At 33.3% G+C, this 21,822-nt stretch overlaps 1 protein-coding gene across 1 annotated transcript in view; it reads right to left on the bottom strand.

Annotated features, from left to right (window-relative positions):
• LOC145259709 (meiotic recombination protein SPO11-like) overlaps positions 1-21,822 on the bottom strand; it is a 1,082,117-nt gene that overhangs the window by 981,656 nt on the left and 78,639 nt on the right. The window contains exon 3 of the mRNA XM_080117391.1: positions 19,934-20,022. Within this exon, the coding sequence (XP_079973517.1) occupies positions 19,934-20,022 (89 nt within the window). The remainder of the gene's footprint in view (positions 1-19,933; positions 20,023-21,822) is intronic.

Raw genomic sequence — 21,822 nt, 5'->3', positions numbered from 1 at the left:
TGTAATATTAATTCTATATTGCTTGTATTGATCAGACTATTGTCCTCATCTTAAGCGCTATGAGTGCAACATTTCGGTCAGATTCTCCTTTGGCCTTCATCAGACATATCAGCTGTTGTCTGGTAAAGAAAGGAGACAAGTAGCTCCGTAGATATTTTCGTATTTCTGTGAGTTAGTCTATATTTTATGGTCATTGTTTCGAATTTGGGAGAAAAAAATTGGTTGACAAGTTTGTTATATAAATAACACTCAAAATGAGAATAGTCTGATCAATACAAGTCATATAAACAATCAGCCCTTATCTAAAAAAATTCAGAACATTATTTCTAGTTTTAATAAAATTAAAAATTGTACTGAACAAATAACAGTAAAAACTATTTCAAACTAATTATTTTATTAATGGACTCCTAGAGTTATAATTATTACAGTAAAAATCAAATGAACTATTATAGTCATGAAAATATCTACTAGATAAAGTAACCATAAAATAAAATGTAATTAACACTATGGATGCATACAAATTACATAAACTGTTCAACGTTTTAAACATTAGCATAACATATTAAATAAGGCTAATAACATGTTTTTAACTGTTTTAATATTGTAGTATATGAATTAATAAAAGTATATATTGATCATGATACATGTTTTTTGTTGTTTGTTTTATTTTTTGCATTTTAGAAACAAAATCAATATATCATGACTTATTTCAATTACTCAGATTCAATAATTTCCAAATATATAAATATAAATCTTCTACAATGTCATCACAAAACAATGAAATCTTCAGTTCTATGCATATTATTAGTAGGGCTATGACAACAGAATATTTTTTTCATTGTTTTAACTCTCGAGTATATGTTAGACACAGTTAATCAACCGAAAACCACATCATATAAGATATGAAGAAATACACACTCAAGAGTCAAAACAATGAAAAGAATATGCTGTAGTCCTAGCCCTAATTATCACTAATCTAAGTAAGTGATTTGAGATGAGGATTGATAACTTGGATTATTTGGACTATTGTTCTCATCTTCAATGTTATTCCTATAATGTTTTGACCTAACTAACCTCAGGTAATTCTTGTCAAGCCTCAAGAATGTTTCTGACAAACTAAAAAATCTGCATGGAATTTTGGACTGAACTTTTTAAGTTCAGTACATGTGATACTAAAAGTAAAAATTACTTAAGACAGAGAGAGTGGCAACCTTGGTTGAAGTGAGTGTCCCGAATGATGGAGGTCTGAACAGAGCTGAAAGAGAGAAACAGACCAAATATCAAGGTCTCATGTATGATATGAAAAGAAACTGGAATCTTAGGAAGATATCAATCATACCAGTTATTATAGGTGCCACAGGGCTTATGAAGAAGAACCTGAAGTCCTACATAACTAATATTCTTAGTGAACCAAGTGCAAAAGAGATCTAGACAATTGCACTTAAGGGAACAATGAGGATACTAGAAAGATCTTTCGGCTGGTTTCAATAAAAAGCATGGCAATGTTGGCAGCTGGTTTGGTTCACCCATACCCAACGTTAAATCTTCAAAGGAAGAAAATTTTAAAAAAGAGAAATTAAATAAAGGAACGAGAGAAATTAAATGAAGGAACGATAGAAATTAAATAAAGGGTTCAGTTTGAAATTCCATACAGATTCCCGAGATTGACAAGACATGCGAAGAAGGCTGAATGTTACATTGATGAAATGATTGTGAGAATAACATCCAAGTTGAGAACAGTTGTTCAAATGATTCAAATAATACAAAAGCTGTGCTATTAAAAAAATGCTCTGCCGAGGTTGCTCCAGTTCTCTCCAAACTTTACAATAAATGCCTTAACGAATCTTGTTTTCCCGACTGCTGGAAAACCGCCTCTGTGGTACCAGTCTTTAAGAATTCTGGTGAAAGAACTGACCCACTAAATTATCACCCCATTAGCCTCCTCCCGCTTTTTGCCAAAATATTTGAGTCCTTAGTTAATCAAGCCCTAGTCCAGCACCTAACAGCTGCTAAACTCCTGAGTGACAAACAATATAGATTCAGGCAAGCCCGTTCAACAGCAGATATCTTAACTGTAGTTTCTGAACGTATATACCGTTCATTAGACAAAACAGGGGAGGGTAGAGCAGTGGCCCTTAATATATCTAAGGCTTTTGACAGGGTATGGCACGATGGTCTTCTAAGGAAAATTAGATCATATGGAATCACTGGAAGAATTCATAATGTAATTAAATCCTTCTTAAGTAATAGAAAAATCAAAGTTGTCCTCGACGGTCGTAAATCCAAACAATATGACATAAATGCGGGAGTACCTCAGGGGTCTATCCTTGGACCTCTATTATTCCTGATATTCATAAATGACCTCCCTGATATGACACCACTCTCTATAACAGATATGAGGGGAAAACAAATGGACACATATCCAAGGAAATGGCAGAAACACTAGAGGATGACCTCCAATCCGTAGTGGAATGGGGACAAAAATGGTTGGTCATATTCAATGCTGCTAAGACTAAGCTTGTTTCCTTCAATAACTACAAGAAACCTTCTCTACCACCAATAGCAATGGCCAAGAACACATTGCCTGAAAGTACTTCTTTTAAACTCCTCGGCCTAACGTTTACAGGGAATATGAACTGGAATAGATACATTGAGAGCATTGCCAAGGCTGCTGCAAGGAAGGTTGGCTCCCTCTACCGTGCTAGAAAACTACTTACGCCTGACAGTATCCTATACCTCTATAAGGCAACCATTCGCCCATGTATGGAGTACTGTTGTCACATCTGGGCTGGTGCATCTGCTGCTTGTCTCTCGCTCCTGGACAGGGTTCAAAAGAGAGTCGCCAACCTGATAGGTCCTGAACTGTCATCTAGGCTTCAGCCTCTGTCCCATCGACGAGATGTTGCATCCCTCTGCCTGTTCTACAAATACTTTAATGGTGAATGCTCTGACGAACTGCAAACACTTGTACCTCCCCGACGTAACTACCCCCGACAAACCCGACAAGCTACTAAGTCTCATCCCTTTATAGTAGAGATCCCTAGATGCAAGAAAGCCTTTTACTCCAATAGTTTCTTCCCCAGAACTGCGGGTCTTTGGAACTCCCTTCCGGGATTCTGCTTTCCCAACTGCAATGATATGCAGAAGTTCAAGTATAATGTTAACAAACATCTTTCTACTCATCTCCCTTCATAATGACCCCACTAATTAAGTCCTTAATAGTAGCCCCCTGCTTCAAAGTGGCACTGTGCCTAGTTTGGAGTGAAAATTGAATTTAAAAAAATAAATAAATAAAAAAAAAAATGAAGCTTTAAAGATTTACAGTAGATAACCATAAAATGAAAAATAAGTATTTTTCAGCAAACTGTTGAATTATTCAAAGTAATCACATTAAAATGGAAAAATTTTGATGCAGTATTCAAGCGAAATCCCCCACCCACCACCAAAAAGATGTCATAAAACATTTTTCTGTAATTACTCTTATATGTAACTATTATAACAGCAATTTCTATTTGGAGCTCACCATTTTTTCTTTTTCTGTGTGTGCAGGTAGGAGGGCTTGTGTTTTACTCATTAATGTCAGTTATATATGTCAGGATAGCAAGATGTTTTGAAGTGAACAAGATCATAAAACCCAGCAGGATGATCTACTGATATTTATAACTGACTAATAAAAAGAAAAGAGGTCAATATCAGCACCATTTTTTTTTCTTACTCGTAACTGCCATGATTTGTCTATTATCAAAATACCAACAGATCATGAGAATCAATGAACCCACGGTAGAATAGTTTTATGAATTCATTCTAGTTATCTATGCAATTGCTTTCACAAATGCAGACTTAAAGTTCTGCATATGCACTAGTGCCTTAGCCTTTTTTTTTTTTTTTTTCAAAACTTGAATTGGAATAAATACATAAAAGATACTATTAAGTCTGCTACAAATATGGTAGGCTCTCTCTACTGGGCTAGAAAACTTCTAACACCTGCCAATATCCTATTTCTCAATAATACCACCATTCACATGAAGTATAGGCTGGCATGTCAACTACTAGACTCTTGTAAAGGGTGCCAAAAAGAATCTTTAATCTAATAAGTGCTGCATGCTAAAGATTTAACACCTGTCACATCACTACAGTGTGCTTATTTCACAAGTACTTTCATAGTATGTGCTCCAATAAATTTACATTACTTGTACCTCTTCGGTGTAACTAGTTCCAACCTACCCAACTAGCAGCAAAATCTCACCCCTTTAGATGCCAGATGATTTTCTACTGTAACAGCTTCTTACTTTGGACTACTTACTTTTAGATTTCCCTCACTCCTCTCTTTATCCTTGACCTTAGCAATACACAGACATTTTAATGTAATGGGAAAATATATCTTGCTGCCTAACTCTCTACTCAGATTGCTCTCTACAAATATGGCTCCTATCACAGTAGCTCCTTATGCTTTAGTGTTTTTTGTAATAATTAAGGAAACTTTATCATTGTGAGTGACATGAGGTTGAAACCCAATAACAGTTTTGTAAATAGTGAACAACAAAAATTGGGACATTATTTGTTGTGTCTTAACAGGATAATTCCCACCAATTTATTTCTAAAAATTAAATATTTATTTTGTTTAGTTAACTGTATTTTTCTATTAATCTATTCTAATCATTTATTATAATAATATACTCTGCTTGTCTGAATAACCTTAAACATCTGAAGCTGGAGAGAATTTTAGAGTCCTTTTGAATCATATCAAATCTATATAATCATTTTAACCATTGCAGGTAACCATATAAGAAAAGGAATTGGTACTTTTTTCAATAAATAATATCTTATCTATAGTTTCTCTAAATATGTTTACAATGCTAAACATTATCATCATATCCAATTTAACACACATTTTACATGCTGGCTTGTTTTGGACAGCTTTTAGAAATTATCTTTCATACATATGTTCACATCATTCTCATTATTTCTCTCCATGCAACGCATGTCTTTAATCTTCACTAACTGGCTTTCACCTCCATACATAATAACACTGTACACATACCTGATAAACTCTTGCCTTTCTGAACAGTGGTAATGCTATACTGGCTTGTAAAGACAAGTTTCAACTTAATGTATCTACTCTTAAGTTAAATTACGCTCCTCCCTGTACTCCAATAATATCATCAAGGAAATACTGAACAACCCCCAATAGTTTCAACATTCATATATATATATATATTTAGACCATCTTGCACTCAACTCTACATGCACATCAAATCACCCCCACTCTAAGAATAGCTAATTAAACTCGAGTATATAAAACCTTTAGTCCAACACTGACTCCAATCGAACGAATAGTAGAACCCATTTATCCATAAATCGCCTCTAAACAGAAATATATACGTTTTAAATAAATTTAATTAAACCAGACTACATCTCAGCAAATCAGATTACTTTTAAATAAACTCTCATAATAATAAAAACTCAACAACCCCTCCCATCAAAATTAAAACTCTAACCAACGAGCAACTCCCCCAAATTAAATTAATTTAAATTAAACGTTATCTATACCGTCCTTGTACACTTATCCATTTCACAATCAGACCCACCTTTTAACTCACTTAAATAATAAATCCCCCAAGCAATTCAAAATTCTAGATTCTTGTCTCCATTTTCACCTCACTTATTCACCCACCTCCCATAGCGCCTAAAAATAACATATCCACCTCCCTCCCATCCCCACTCCCATCAAAAAAAAAAAAAAAAAAATCACAGAATATATCCTCCCCATTTGAACCCAACAATTAAGAGGTCAGCGCAATGACCAATGCCTAACATATAAATCCCTCCCTGAAAGAATTCTAATACACACATGCCTGCTGCACAAACATAACCTCCTCATCCTTCCCTCCTCATCCTCTCTACCCTACCCTCTTCCTTTTCTCCTCTAAATGACTTTCTTCACTCATTCTCAACAAGTAAACAGACCCTCAGAAAACCAGAAAATCAACCCATATTAGAAACATCTAACACATTGAATGGAAAAAGCATCTCTCCGAGCATTTATCAATCCAGGCCTGCTAATTTTCGAAGACTCTCGTACCCGAGATATGCATATATGACTCAACATACAAATTTCATCACCGACGGAAATATATGCTATGGAATGGAACATTGATTCAATATTTGATACAGTCTCCACACCCACTAGGATTTTGGATCTCATCTACCAAAACATCTTTAAATCACCGACAAAAATGACCGTTTCATATACCCTTCGGAATAACAGTATGGAACATAGAAACATTCCCCTGGACCACTATTCCTCCGACCTGGGAGTAATACCCCGAAAAATATTGAATTCACTCCGATAATGAACTGCCCAGGTTGTATGAAATTTCTTTTCATATAGCTATTATTCACCATTCAGATAACATTTTCAATATATGTGCTGAAAAGCAAAATATGTGTTTATTCACAGCTGAACATTTTCATTTCCTCTGATGATATGAGCCATTATTGAAAATCCATGGATTAAGGAAATTAACATAACTTCATTCTATATATTCCTTGTGTCAAACAATAAATTCTTAACTCGAATATATGTGTTTATATTTTGATTTTCAGAATTTAACTTTAACCATTAAACTTATATATTGCTATATTTTTAAATATATATTTTTTGGCTAGGATCACCCTGAAAGTATTACTTCAATGTAATATCTGACAGGATTTTTCACTTGATCTTTAATCTGTGACTTATCTCACTTATATATATGTAGTCATCCACATACAGTACTGTTTCCGCTGTTTCACAGCTCGTCAGTGCGGCTAGACAAGTAATGACCTCAAGCCAGGATCGAAACCCGACCGCCCAAGTTCTCATTCATCTCCATTGTCTTACACTTCTTGTACAGAAATTAGTTATCCTTTCTCAATCAATAATTCCATTGCACTTCCTGTGCACTTAATGTTTATAAATATCAGCCCCCCCCCCCCCTGCCCCCAATGCATCCAACTCCTTTCCCACAAACTGAGAAAACAGAACTTTCTTCTTTCTGGGGAATTTCCAACACTACAGCCACTGATCATCATCTTGGTAAGATTTATTCTCAAACCTTTAGTTTCCATAGGACTGCTCCGGGTATTAATCTACACAAGTGAGTAAAGACATGTATGAATGAGCATTTCTACAAAATGTACATATCTGATAGATAAATCAATAATGTTCTAAAAATTAATCCTTGGTTTTTAACTATCATTTGATATTTTGAGATTAAAAACATGACCTTTATATCATGCAATCAGAATACATTAAAATCAATGTGGACATTAGGCAAAAGAAAAAAAAAATCTTGCAAAGTTTTGTAATTAACCAAATATAGAGATTATAAATCTAGAATCTTTAATAAATGATCCTATTAGCATGCTCCAGAAATGTTTGAAAGATGCAATTTTCTGAAAGCAAAAATTTGGTAAGGATTAATTAAATGCTTTGTCGAACAAGAAAACTCAAATCTTTGTTGTTTGATTTAAAAATAGGAATAAAATAAAGCTATGATTTTATCATTTCCATAAACAAATTAAAATTATTATTTAATATTCTTCTGTTAAAGATGAATTATATTCACTCGATTTTTCAATCTGATCAAAATTTTCTCAATTTAATGCTACGTTCCGTGTATCTATACTATATTTGATATCATACAAAGCCTATGAGAATCAGTGTACAATCTGCATTAAAAAATGATGAAAACAAACTTATGCTTTGCTATTGTTCATATTCTCATAAAACGTCTCAATCGGTGAAGTTAAAAACAAATAAAAAAATTTTAAAAAAGAAAAACGTATCAATCAGTGTAGAAAAAAATAAAATAGAAACACCTCATTACAGAAATAGAGTAAAGGATTTTTTTCTAAATTTATTTTAGGTCATATCTGCTATCTTTTAATGGAAATCACTCCAAACAACGATTGATAGCTAAAAATACTACTTCAAGGTAAAAAAAAAAAATAGCCAACAATAAGTGTTACATGGATATATTCCAACCAATAAAACAGCAATACTTCCCCCTTTTTCAGAGATTAAAGGACAAAATAAGAATGAGAGTTATGAGGCTACTGAAAGTCAGTCCAAGGTTCAGTTTGTACTATTTGCTTTCTTCCTTCTAAATACTTGAAATGTTTTTGTTTATCAGTTTCTTTTTCTTTTTATTTTTTTTCTGTGTGTATGTGGGGTGGGGGTCATACTTACTAACGTTCGTGTGATAAGACATATATTAATGTAGATATACAAATAAGTGCAAAATGCACATCGGTCCTTATAACAGTGTGAAGGATAAATTTTGTCAAAAGATATGCATGATAAGTGCCAAAATTAAACAGATAAAATATACATTTTATTATTTAATTTTTATTGTTTGTAGTTTTCTTCAGAAAGATGGTTTCGAGTTCCTGTAACAGAATCTCTTTGATTATATTGACATAAAAGAAAAATTTATTAAAAGGAAACAATGATAGCAAAACTTTTAAATAATTTATATTGTGTTTGGAATCTAACTTTGGCATCAGGACACATTAATATTTTCTATGCAATACTAAAAATAAAAAGAATTAGTGCATTTATATTTTGCGTATATACACAGTTAATAGTATGTGCTATATTGTTTATTTTTATTTCTGGTTGGTTGATTTTTGTATCTAGTGGATCATGGGATGCCATGTTGCATTTTTCATAAAATCTCTTGGGCAAAGAGCATTACTTAACTAGGTAATGAGATAGATTTCTACATTTTTTAAGTTACCTTTAATAAATAATGAATCTTTCACTTGTATTATTTAGATTATTTGGACTACTGTTTTTATCTTGAATGTTATACTCACAAAGTTTCAGCCGATGTAACCTCCAACTTTCTTAAAGTGCATCTTGTCCAACTGGACAAGGACCCATGGCATAATGGATAATTTCAGTTTTAAGTGGCAATCTTCAGGAGGTTGAAAGTTTATTTTTCAGCAAGAGCGATATTAATACAATTGTGAATTACTTACGACTTCTACCCAGTCATAGTTAATGGAACAAGAGCATGCTATGCCAATGAATTTAATAAAGAGTTACATTTAAATTCTGTGCAATTTCCCAAGTTCACCAAGATACACCCAAAGAAAGTTGAAGGTTACATTGGTCAAAACGTTGATGTAGTCTCAAAAGTCAAAATGTGTTTCTCAGAGAATCTTTTGTTAGATACAGATCACTTGAAGAAATCAACATAAACCTCCAGCATGGACAACAAATGAGATCTGAATCTGGAGCATGTATTATTCACAAGTAAACTTTCAAGAGATGCTTAAACAACAGTTTTGATCATGGCAATCATCTGGTCCTTGGTGTTATGATATGGTTCGTGTCTTTCTCAACTGCAACCCATACATGATGGCCAATGGAGTTGCAATCAGTCAAGTTGGGGAACTAGATGTTAGGCCTACTGATGCTGTGGTAGTTCTTAAACAACCACACTCTTCACCCAGTGCTTGATAACAGTGAACATCAACTGAATATAGCCATCTGAATTCATTTCCTTTTTGAAGATGTGGGGCAGTATGACATGGTTTTCACTAGAAAAGACCATCATAGTTTGAGGAAATTTGGTCGTTATGAGCACATGACTTCATGCAGACTGTAGGCTAACCAAATGTTGTTCTGAGTCCTGTGCAATTGGTTCTGAAGAGAAACAATGCATCCTGGCTGGACTATTTGACCTTATAGAAGAATTTCTTGACTTTCATCAGGAAGCTTTTTTGAGCCTTGATGATGTGTAATTTACCCCTGCAACTCTTGCATGAAAAGTAGCAAATATCCTTATTCAACATTTTCTTCATATTTGCCACTATGACACTCATCTCTCTCTCTCACCACATTTTATTTTGCAACTTCAACAAATTTTGCGTGCAAACATAGTCAAAATGCCTGCTATGATCCTTCATGCTAGCCACTGATTCCATATCTCTATCAAAATTTCCCAGTTTACATTTCCAGGCCCTCAAAGTATTCATAGAGCATTGGGTGGGTTGCCAAATGTTTTAATCCAACAAAAATCATCATGATACAGGTCATTTTTCCAATATTTCAGTACTTTCAAGTCTTCCATAGTTTCCAGCTCTCAAACCAACAAAGAAGCAGTTCTCTTGTACTTTATTGCTCTTAAAGACTTTAAATAGTAATGAAAGAAAAGAATTTTATATCCTCATATCAAAATTACTTTTAAAATCCTGTATAAGTTAGTGGGGATGAAAATTGGAAAATGTTTTCTTGTTTTGTGAAATTATTCACTACTATGACAAAACATAGTATCTAGATTTAGTATAAACTGCTAAGAATAAAGACAAAGCTTTGTTGTTCTAAGACCATCTCAAATATATATAAAAATGTTCATAGTTTTGTTAATGTCAGAATATTTTCCAAGTTTCAAAGAAAATAATCTTTCTATTAACTGTTTTTTGTCAATAGAAATAATTTTAATTTTAAATAAAAAGTTATTTCTCATTGTGTACAGCTAATTATTTTACTAGACATATCTTATTTTTTAAAACAAACTACACAGCACTAGTTTTATAATCACTTTGTTGTACTAAAATGTAATAAACGTTGTTTAACATTAAAATACAAACTTATATAATTGCTCTACACAAAATTTTGAGTTGTCTGAATACATTTTTAAAAGGATTGGTGCACACATGGGAGTGTCAACAATATGTATGTGCTTGATAAAATCCTAATTTATTGATCTTATGAATTATGGAATATATAATCTAGGTAACAGGGCGAATAACATGAGCATATTATTTATTTAATGTAAACTTTACCATTTGGGAAGGTGTCACTGAACCAAACCATACCTCCAACGAACCAACAAACAAACAAAAAAAAAACATAAAAATTTAAAACACGTTATATTTATTGCTTATACTTGTCCTGGGATGGGTATTTTACTAGTCATTTATAAATGTAAGAGATAAAGAGAACAGGTTCAAAAGTAATTTGTGAAGACGTCCAATACATTTAAAAACATTAATCATTTGGTAAAAAAAACTTATGAAGGATACTACCGGGCAATGCCGAGTTGAATAAGCTAGTATGTGGTAAATATTCAACCATTACTTTTGGAACACAAATTGTTACTAACATTTAATTACAATCTGCAATGATTTTTAAGTTATTCAAAATTGATTTAATTCTTAATTGTGAAGTTGGCCCTAGCTTTTGCACAATAAGTATTTGAAATAATATGCTCTATAAAAATATTGACAGCTTAGGAGAAAATTGATGAATATCTAAATAATCTCATTTGAGTAACAAAGAGACAAAGCAACCATAATATAAGTCTTGCAGCCAGTTTGTTTGATTGGCTGTTGTTTCTAATCGAGCCGAACATTTGTTGAGGAGCATCACTTGGGAACAGCATTTAGCTAAGAGTTATGTCTTCTGTGCTTTGGCCTGGAAAAACAATACACCAGATATAAAGGGTTGGATGCACAAATAGCAACCAAAAACAACAGATATATATCCAGAAATACACAGAGCTCAGAAACAGGGGAACTAAAGTGTTACTAGAAATTCAAGAAGGTAAAGAATAGATTATAAATAGCATTCAATTACCTCATTTGCCATGAAAAATTGCAATATGCGGATAATAAAATCCCCAAAGAATTGTATATGTTGGCTTTTTAAAGATTCTATCTTGAGAAAACAAGTTTACATCTATAACGACAATACAAATAAATATTTAGAGATAAATATAATAAAAGAAACATTTCAAGATTGATCATAGAAAAGTGATTATTTTTATTGGATTTTTAAAGTTGTTCATTTTTTTTCTATTTCAAGAGAATGTATGAAAGAATCCAAAGAATATAAATATTGTTCAAATGTTGAGCATTAAGTGTTTTCAAAAAACACTTTTCAAATTCAGTATTTATTTTCAATTGTATTAGCACAATATGCACACAGCTGAATGAACATATATTTTAGACTTTTTTTTTTTACATAGGCGTCACCACTTATCAAGGCCGAGAGGCCACTCAAGGATAAGGGTTAAAATAAGACTGTCTCAAATGCTAAATATTAACTAAATAATAAATAAATGAGAACTATTCTCACACTATTCTCGAGGAGAGGTAGATAAATGTGTCCATTGAACCGTTTGTGCATCATGGCGATACAGTCATCTAAAACAAAATTGGCATTTGCACTATTCAATTCTTGTTACAGTTAAAATTAGTGATAATGAGATTAGAAAATTTCAATTCCTTCTAATAAATTATACTATTTACGGATTCATTAACTGGAAATGTGTTTTTACGTAATACTTATATTGTATTTGTCTGGCTCCAATCTTATTTGTGATCTGTCTCAATTATGTACTGAAACACTGTTGATCAATATGGGAAATATGGCCTAACATGGTCTCCAGCAAGAAGCAGATGATATCCAGCAAAGAAGGTTACCAATGTCGATTATGTTGATGATCTTGCTCTGTTAGTTGATGATGACAAATCTAATGCACAAAAGTTGCTACATATCCTGGAAGAGTCAGTTGTCATGATTGGACTGCATACGAACACAACTAAAACAGAATATATGTCCTTCCACCAAACCGACCCAATTTAAACACTAGACAGAACACCATTCAAACAAGTAGATGACATCTACTTCTTGGCAGCCACATTGCATCCATTGAAAAAGACGTCCACGTCAGAATAGCCAAAGCTTGGGCTGCACATAATTGACTGAAAGCTATATGGAAATCTGCCCTCTCGGAACATATCAAGAAAAGCATTTTTAGAGCTGTAGTGGAGACGGTGCTGCTTAATGGTTTACCAGCATGGACTCTCAGTAAAAAATTTGAAAGTTAGTTCGATAGAACTTATACTAGAATGCTCTGGGTAGTGTTAAATTTAAACTGAAAAATACACCCAACCTAGCCATCTGTATAGTTGGTCGCCCAGTAATAAGAGAAAGAAGAACACGATATGCCAGACATTTCTACGGAAGAAAAAATGAGGTTAGTGATGTGGGACTCTGAGATTCTAGACATGGAACTACTGAAGTGGAAAGACCTGTAAAAATGTACACAAAATTATTGACAGAAGACTCCGATTTTCTTCAAACATTCCCCAGTTGTTAGTATCATATAAACTAAACATTTTGAGTCGTTTCCAAGTTAAATTGTAAGCTAATGCACAAAACACAAGACTTCATTTTGGGATGAGAGAAAATTCAAACTGTGTAGAATACACAAAAAAACAAAAGAAAATTTCCATTTTCTAATAGCGTTGCATACTTTTTTGAAGATTGGTAGTTCTATACTTATATTAAGGAAAACATGTAGAATCATTCAAAAACAGTTGATTTTTTTAAGTGCAATTTTTTTTAAAATTTCTCATGCAAAAAAGGCTTGCCCGCATCAATATTTAACATTCTAGATATTCTAGAATTCATTTTATCCACAAAAATGTAACTTTTTAATATCTCAATTTCACAACTTTTCACAACATACCTAAAATCTTAAAAATTTTAATATTTTGAAAACTGCTTGGAGTTACAAACTCAAATTTTCAGGATTGTCTTGTTTTTATGATACCAACAACTGGAGAAAGTTTGAAGAAAATTTAAGAGATGTGGGTTATATGGTCGGGATTATTTGACATAGAATTACCCTGTTAGAGGAAATGTGTAGTTTACTGTTGATCTTTAAATTGGGCCAGAAATATATCCGACCAGAACATTAAAAAAATGTGTGTGTGTGTGTGCAAAGAAACTGGAGTAAAAGAAAAATGTATGATTTTGCATAGAATAATCAGTTTGTATAAATTATTAAGAAGTCATGTTGTCAGTGAAGATTGAAATTGTCAACAAGGTTATCATTAAAATCATAAGAGAAGTAGATCTGTGCCAACTCGTTCCCATTATATATCTTCCATTGTGTGACCCTCCCCATTCACCTTACTCAAAGTAAACCTAAGCTGGTCAGAAAGGAACTACATTTTATACAACTATGAATTATGAATCAGTCAAGACTAAGAGTGAGTAACTAAAGTCAAATCATAGGAAACTTTGTCGAAAATTGGTTTATCAACTCTTCTCTCAAACAACAGGTCATTCATAGTTAATTCAGCCCTCACAGAAGATAAGTTTAAACATATCCACCATTTATTCGCTTATTGTACGAATTCTAAAGAGCAAATACTTCTACAAGATATTTAAAAATATTCATGCCATGTATACCATCATTGGATTCGATTATACATCTGTTTTATATGCTGGCATGTGTTGGGTTACTTTAAGAAATTGACTTTCAAACTAAACTCTCTATGATAAAATCTTTATTAATCCGTCTAATTCTCAAATCCACGTTTATCACTCAAAGGTATTGTCGGGGGGGGGGGGGGCTTATATAAATGAGTGTATATTATTTACACATTGATATATTTGATCGTCTACATATGAATATACCTACTGATCGTCTAGTGCTATAACAATTATAACATTAAGAGACAAATAACAGTCTCTGGGGTTTTACATTGGTCAATAAGAAAACATACCTGGTCCATCTTGGGTTGATCTTGATTTAATGGATCGTCAGAAAAACTGCAAACAAAGATTCGTATGACCTGAACCCTACGTGGTATTTACAGCAACTTTATTTCAGATGTTTCTCCCCATTGGAAAGCTGCAAGACTTTTACTATTGACATTTTCCCATATTTGGAACCATTACAGTCAATGACCATCTTTCTCTATCTGACTACCAACTGGGTCTGCTCTAACTCCCAATTCTTGACTAACTGATATGTGTAATTCCAAGCTTATGTTCTAACATTCTTTTTCACCAAGTTAACAAATTTTGTTTGTGCTAGTTATGAAAACTAACATTCCTTTCTATTAAAACATCTTAACATTAACAATTTTATTTTAAATATTTACTTCGCTATGATAACATTTTCTGACATTTTATTTTTACAAACATTAATAATGATTATAATAATAATAGTCAACTAGAACACTTTTCGACATTACCCTGCTAATATCGGACAGTATTACTTTCATATAATTCTAGAGTTTTCTGTCCTTTTCCCTTACCAACAGATGATAACTGAAGTCTTTCCTTTTCCTGATTGATACGTAATGAAATAGCTTTCACCTTTCTTAAAAAAAAAAAATATTTGCAGCCAGCATTTCTGTTGCAAGACTGCTGCTCACAGTGACTTTGTTACTGTCAGTTCCATAAAGTCCTAAAATGTCCATCTTCCCACACTTTACTTTCCCTCTAAGAAGGCATTAGTTTATTAGTAAGTACCCGAGGCACCCCTACCAGGAAATGCCATGTTTGCTCAGACATTTTTTTGTAAGTCTGAGTGCACTTATTCTAGTGTGCTGGCTTCTTAAAATCACACATAAACGTGTGTCTCATCTCCTGGCAAAGCATAATTCTAAGAGATTTTGTCCTTCTGCATTCCTATCATCATATCCATTTTCTCCGTCAACCTTATTCGTTACTGTAATAGGCCTGTCATAAAATATCTTTTACACCTTTACTCAGACCACATTGTGGTGAATGAATTTTCTGACTAATCAACTTCCATCAGTAGTATTCAATCATGTATACAATTAACTTTAATCAGTTCATCTACCGATTTCTCTGCAATAAAAATACTAACAACATCTGTTCCTTTCTCCTTTTCAAACCAAAACAGCTGATATCTTGCATTCTCTTGCACAATCACTCTGCCAGATTTACCATTCCATCGTATTTCTTGGACATAACAGAAGAAAATAGGTCTCTCAAGAAAATCAGTAATCTCTTCTGACTTTCTTTATAAGATTTCTGTAATCTTTGGTCTACTGTTTTCATCTTTAGTGCCATTTTTATAACATTTCGGTCGATGTAACTTCAGACATGGTTTGTCCAAATTCCAGAGTTCGACAAGATACACTAAGGTTCAAGATTGCCTGCCAGCCTGCCTGCCTGCTCGCCTGCCTAGTACCACCTTTTTTTTTTTACTCAACACACACCTCCAAACACCCAGGCTAGTTTAATACTAAAACACAAAGTTCTTTTCAATTTACAAGAAACTTTTCTAAACACCGATTGTCATGACCAATAGTACTCTTCCAACATGTTCAAAATTCTCAGCCTGATGTTCTCAGGCCATATGAATTGAAATACATAGATGTTGACAAGTCTGCTGCAAAGAAGTTAGGTTCTGTCTACCAGTGAAGAAAACTTATCACATCTGTCAGTATCCTATATCTCTAGAAAACCATCATTCTCCCAGAAATGGAATATTAATACCACATCTATGTTGGTGCACTTTAAAAAATATTATTCATTAGTTCTATATATACAAACAAAATATAATGTAATTTTATAATTATTCATTTAATGAATTAAAACAAGATGAATATTATAGGAGTAAATCAAATTCTTTCATCCAGTTGGTTAGCCATCATCTTCATTAATAACATTCAAATTTTTTCTTTTTTTTTGTTTACAAGTCACCACTTATCAAGGCCCAGAGGTCACTCGGGGATAAGGGTTATTGCGTGTACAGTAATCAATGGGACAATATCGTAGTAATCATTAGTAATGGAGATCTGATAAAGTATCTTACTTAAGGGGGCGGTTCATCAGAAACTTGTTTATGTTTGATTTGAAGACATCCAAGTTGTAGTCAGGTGGGAAACAGGCAAATGGAAGAGAGTTCCACAGGCGTGCACTTCTAAAAAAGAAGCTTCCTTCATGGAATCTATGTTTAGATTTAGGCACAGATAAAGAGTGGGGAAAATTACTGACAGTGGTTTTAGCTAAACGGGTGTTTTTCGTGAAAGATTTGCGAGGGGGGACCAGAGATTGGAGCTCAGATGAGCACTTTTTTTTTTTTTTTTTTTTTTTTACACAGTGATCACCACTTATCAAGGCCCGGAAGCCACTCAGGGATAAGGGTTATTGCAAGTACATTACGTTAGTGTGGAGATTTGATGAAGTGTTTACTTAAGGGGGCAGTTCATTAGGAATTTGTTAACGTTGGACTTGAAGACATCCAAATTGTAGTCCGGTGGGAAGCAGGCAGACGGAACAGAGTTCCACAGGCGTGCAGTTCTAAGAAAGAAGCTTTGTCCATGGAATCCACGTTTTGATTTAGGCACAGATAAAGAGTGGGGGAAACTTTTCACAGTGGATTCAGCTAGACGGGTGTTTTTCGTGAAAGATTGGCGAGGGGGGACCAGAGATTGGAGTTCAGACGAGCACTTGCCATGGAAATAACGATAAAACAAGGATAGGCTCATAACGTCTCTTCTGTGGGAGAGAGGTTGCAGGGTAGAGAAAAGGGCATCCCCCACTAAGCCACAAAGTCTATTTTGTACTCTGTCAAGGCAGGATAGGCTATTTTTAGCAGCTCCTGCCCAGATATGGCAACAGTATTCCATCCTTGAACGTACTTGGCTTTTATATAGATAGAGAATTGCATCATTAGTGAGATATCTTCTGGAGCGGTAGAAGGATCCCACCATCTATCCAGCGAACTTGGCAACAGACTTGATGTATGTGTTCCATTTCAGATCAGGAGTAAAGGTCAAACCCAGAAGCTTGTCAAAACACGGGGCCTCACCCAGACGAGAGCCATCCATCACAATTGATGCCAGATGGGGATCAGACCGTTGATGATGTAAGGATAGGAGTTTGGTTTTGGATGCATTAAAGGTAACCAGCCACGTCTTCCCCCACTGAACCACGCACTCGAGATCAGAGGAGAGAGAATCAGAGAGAACTTTGTCATTTACAGCCTTTGATGTGTTGCCGTAGATGGTCATGTCATCAGCATAGATGTCAACGAATGATTTAAGTATGTGTTTAGGGAGGTCATTGATGTAGATCAGGAAGAGAGTTGGGCCCAGGATTGACCCCTGAGGGACTCCAGCATTTATATTGCAGGCCTCCGATTTTTGTCCATCTACCACTACTCTTATGAGCCTATCGGAGAGAAATGATTTAATGATTGAGAAAACATTTCCAGTTATACCGTAGCTGGAAATCTTGTGAAGTAGACTCTTATGCCATACCTTATCGAAGCCCTTTGATATGTCAAGAGCAATTGCCCTAGAAAGGAAGCCTTTGTCAAGAGATTCACTAATCCTATGAGATATAACCATTAGCACATCTGCTGTAGATCTATCAGAATGGAAACCATATTGCATCTCACTAAGAAGGTTATTTCTGCTGAGGTGCTTGACTACTTCTTTATTTAATATGGATTCCAGCAACTTCCTCATGACACACAGGAGACTTATTGGTTTGTACTGAGAGGGAGATGACCTGTCACCTGAATTCTTAAATACAGGGCATACCGATGAGGTTTTCCGGGGTGTTGGGAAGCAATTTTCCTTAAGACAACGCTTAAACAGTTTTGTAAGTATGGGGGCAAGTTCTGGTTGAAGCTTTTTCAACACTAAAATTTGAATGCCGTCAGGGCCAGTTGCTTTACTGGAATCAAGGTTCTTAATTAGCTTGACGACCTCACGCACATATATTTGTATGTTGCAGAGCATGTTGTCTATTACTGGAGGAAATGCGGGGAGTTGATGGCCTTGGTCCTATAGGGTAGAATTAGCTGCAAAGTTCTTAGCAAATAGTTTGGCTTTGTCTGATGCTGACGAGATGACCTCAGGTCCATTGATGATGGTTGGGATAGAACGCAAACTTCTGTTCAGGATCCTGTTTGCTATTTGCCAAAACTGGTGGGAACCAAGCCGCTGCTCAGCTACTTTGGATTTAACGGACTGAGCATATAGCTCTCTTGATTTTTATTACTTCAATTCAATTAAAAGTATCAAAAACATGATTTCAATATAGATTGCTAACCTAACCTTAAAGTTTTAAAATATGAAATCACAAAAAATTCATCATAAAGGATAAAAAAAATTAAAGAATTCAAATGCAAATTTCAATAAAGCTAATTTCTTCAAATTGAGGAATTAGACTATAAAAACGCTTTTAAATTTAAATTGAAAACAATAAAATTAGTTACAAAAATTAGTGGACCCCATGGAAATTCTGAAGTTTTACCCTCCATCTGTTGCATATTGTTGCTGTACTTAAAAATGCTTCTGTATTATGCATATCCAGTGTTAAAAGTAACTCCTCAACATATTATTGTACCAGCTTTGTTCAAACGAAAACATACTTATCTATGTACTCTACTTAATGCAGTTTCAGAATATATCTTTAAATACTGTACAAGCCATCATGCAGGTTCATGAGGTAAGAGTAAGGGTTGCGCCACTCTTTGGGGATTGAACGCAGCTTACAAAATCGAATCTTGTTATTTTTGTACAATGACAATATTTCACTAAAATATTACTGTACCATCTTTATTCAAACTGAGACACACTTATCTATATACTGTTGCTAATGTAGTTTCAGAATAAGTCCGGTTATGGGAGTCTATTTCTAAAACCTTTATAGGAGTTGTTGACATATTTCCATTCTATCAATGTCTGCTGCAAATGCAGGCCCCAGAATATTATTAGACAAAATAGATATAACACATTAGCCCGAAGGCTATAAACGTGTATTTTAATTCAATTTCATGTTCGACACAGCAAATCAGATGAAATTTTTAAAAATAGTGTTTTGTGATTTGCATCTTTTTAAGAGAGACAAAGGTTGCTAATATATATGCAAAACACACAAAATGCTTTAATATATTTTTATAGAGATTGATTTTGAGGTGGGTTAGATTAAACACAAGATATTTGATAAAGATAACTTTTTAAAAAAACATTTTTAAATGGCATTTTTTTTTAGTTTTGCATTGAATAAGCTAATATAATTATTGAACATTTATTTTATTATTCTGATAAAAACATTGAAATAAGAGAATGATCAAAATTAACTTACTGAATTTTATTACAGATTTTGAACTTCCAAACGATACTTTAGTCATTTTTTGTCCACTTATCACGCTTAATCCATGGTTTTCGTTAAATCTAAATAAAAATAAATCAAAATATAAAATTAACAAGTTTCAAATAGGATGCAGATTTTAAAATTTTAAATGAAATAACTGCAACAACCAAAATTGGAAGTTATTTTTAAGATACATGAACACAGATAAACTTCAAGAAATAAAATCATTGATTTAAAAAAATACAAATTTCAGTTTGCAAGCAACTGCCATACAGCATTTTATTCATACCTTGCACTATCATCCAAGTATAGTATCTGTTTGGTCTCAAAAAACCATCCTCCAAGCTATTACTAACTCCTTTTCTAGAAAAAGTCTTGCTAGTTGCCTTTAGCACTCATTTATGAAAGTGTACCGACAGGACTATATATGTATGTTTGTTTCTGTATGTTGTATTTATTTTGTGACGATATGTCTAGAAATGAGTTTGAAAGCTGTATCAATGCGGTTTATGGGAACCACAGTAAACATGAGTTAGTATATAAAAGAATATGACAATATTAGAAGGAATTTTCAATAATAATAATGTAAAATTCCTTCTAATATTGTCATTATTCTTTTATATACTAACCCGTGTATAGTGTTTTCACACAAACTGCATTGATATAGCCTTCAAACAACTTTCACACTACACACAATGCTCCAAGCGAACTACAACATCCTTCTCATGTTTAGAAATGTACATTTTTTTTTTACTTTGAAAAAAATGAAAGTTTTCTATTCGAGTATTCTTACCCAATTTTCATTTAGATTAAAAATTACTGATATAATGGTGCATCCCAATTGATTATTAATAATCATTAGATTAAGATGGACTACATTATTTCAAGACAATCTGCAGAATAAAAACATTTAAATACTGTAAAGTACATCTTTAACCTATACATGTTACTCTGGGTAATTGTAATTTTATAGTGAAAATGTTACAGACGGTTCTAGATAGTTAAAGGTAGTGCATTTTAACAAAAATATTCTTTGTACTCAGGTATGAGCATGGTTCATTCAGTTTAATGCTACCAAAATATTTTTCAGAGTAAATGGGCACAATGTATGGGTTCAATCATGTATACCTATCTTGTGCTCATGTGTTCCCCCTATAGAAAGGAAGGTTAGAGAATCTTCATAAGATCTCCAAGTGTATTCTATGTAAAATTTACTAGAGAAGGCAATGGATATGTTCCCAAATCTCTGAGGAGTGTATTAGATCATGACACTCTTAAAACTTGAAATATATTCTATTTATATGAAATTTATAGGATAAAGTTGTCTGGGAAGACAATGGAAGCAATCTCAAATTTCTTTTAACCTAAAGGAGCTATAGTGACAAACTGCCTTTCCTATTTTAATGAAATTATATCATATGTCAGACCATCACAGACGATTTTAGTTGCCAGGAGAACGAGTCATGTGTAACTGGAAATATTGTATACAAATTTTAAATAAATTATTTTTTAATAATAATTTTAATTAAATAATAAGTATTAAAATAAAAAAATACAGTGAAGCAAACATGTAATTAATATTAAAATAATAATCTTACAAGAAATCATGAACAAAAGTAACATTGATATTAATGTCTTGAAATTAAGTCCTATTTATGTAAATTTTCATTATTCAGAAGTTTTTGAAATTAAATCTTAAATATCTTTTTCTCAAAAATAAAGCACAAACCTCAAATCTCTTGCCTCTATTTTATTCTAAATTATCATTATATTTAACCTTTGCAATCTTTTTCTCACATTTTGTTCATAATTATACAGTCTCTTTTAGATTCAACAAAATTCGGATGCAGGGTTTCATTAAGACGCTAAATCTTATACAT

This window comes from Euprymna scolopes, chromosome 3 (genome assembly GCF_053919585.1).
Source record: "Euprymna scolopes isolate OS-2025 chromosome 3, ASM5391958v1, whole genome shotgun sequence".
NCBI classification, from domain to species: domain Eukaryota; kingdom Metazoa; phylum Mollusca; class Cephalopoda; order Sepiida; family Sepiolidae; genus Euprymna; species Euprymna scolopes.
This window is presented reverse-complemented; position numbering and strand designations above follow the sequence as displayed.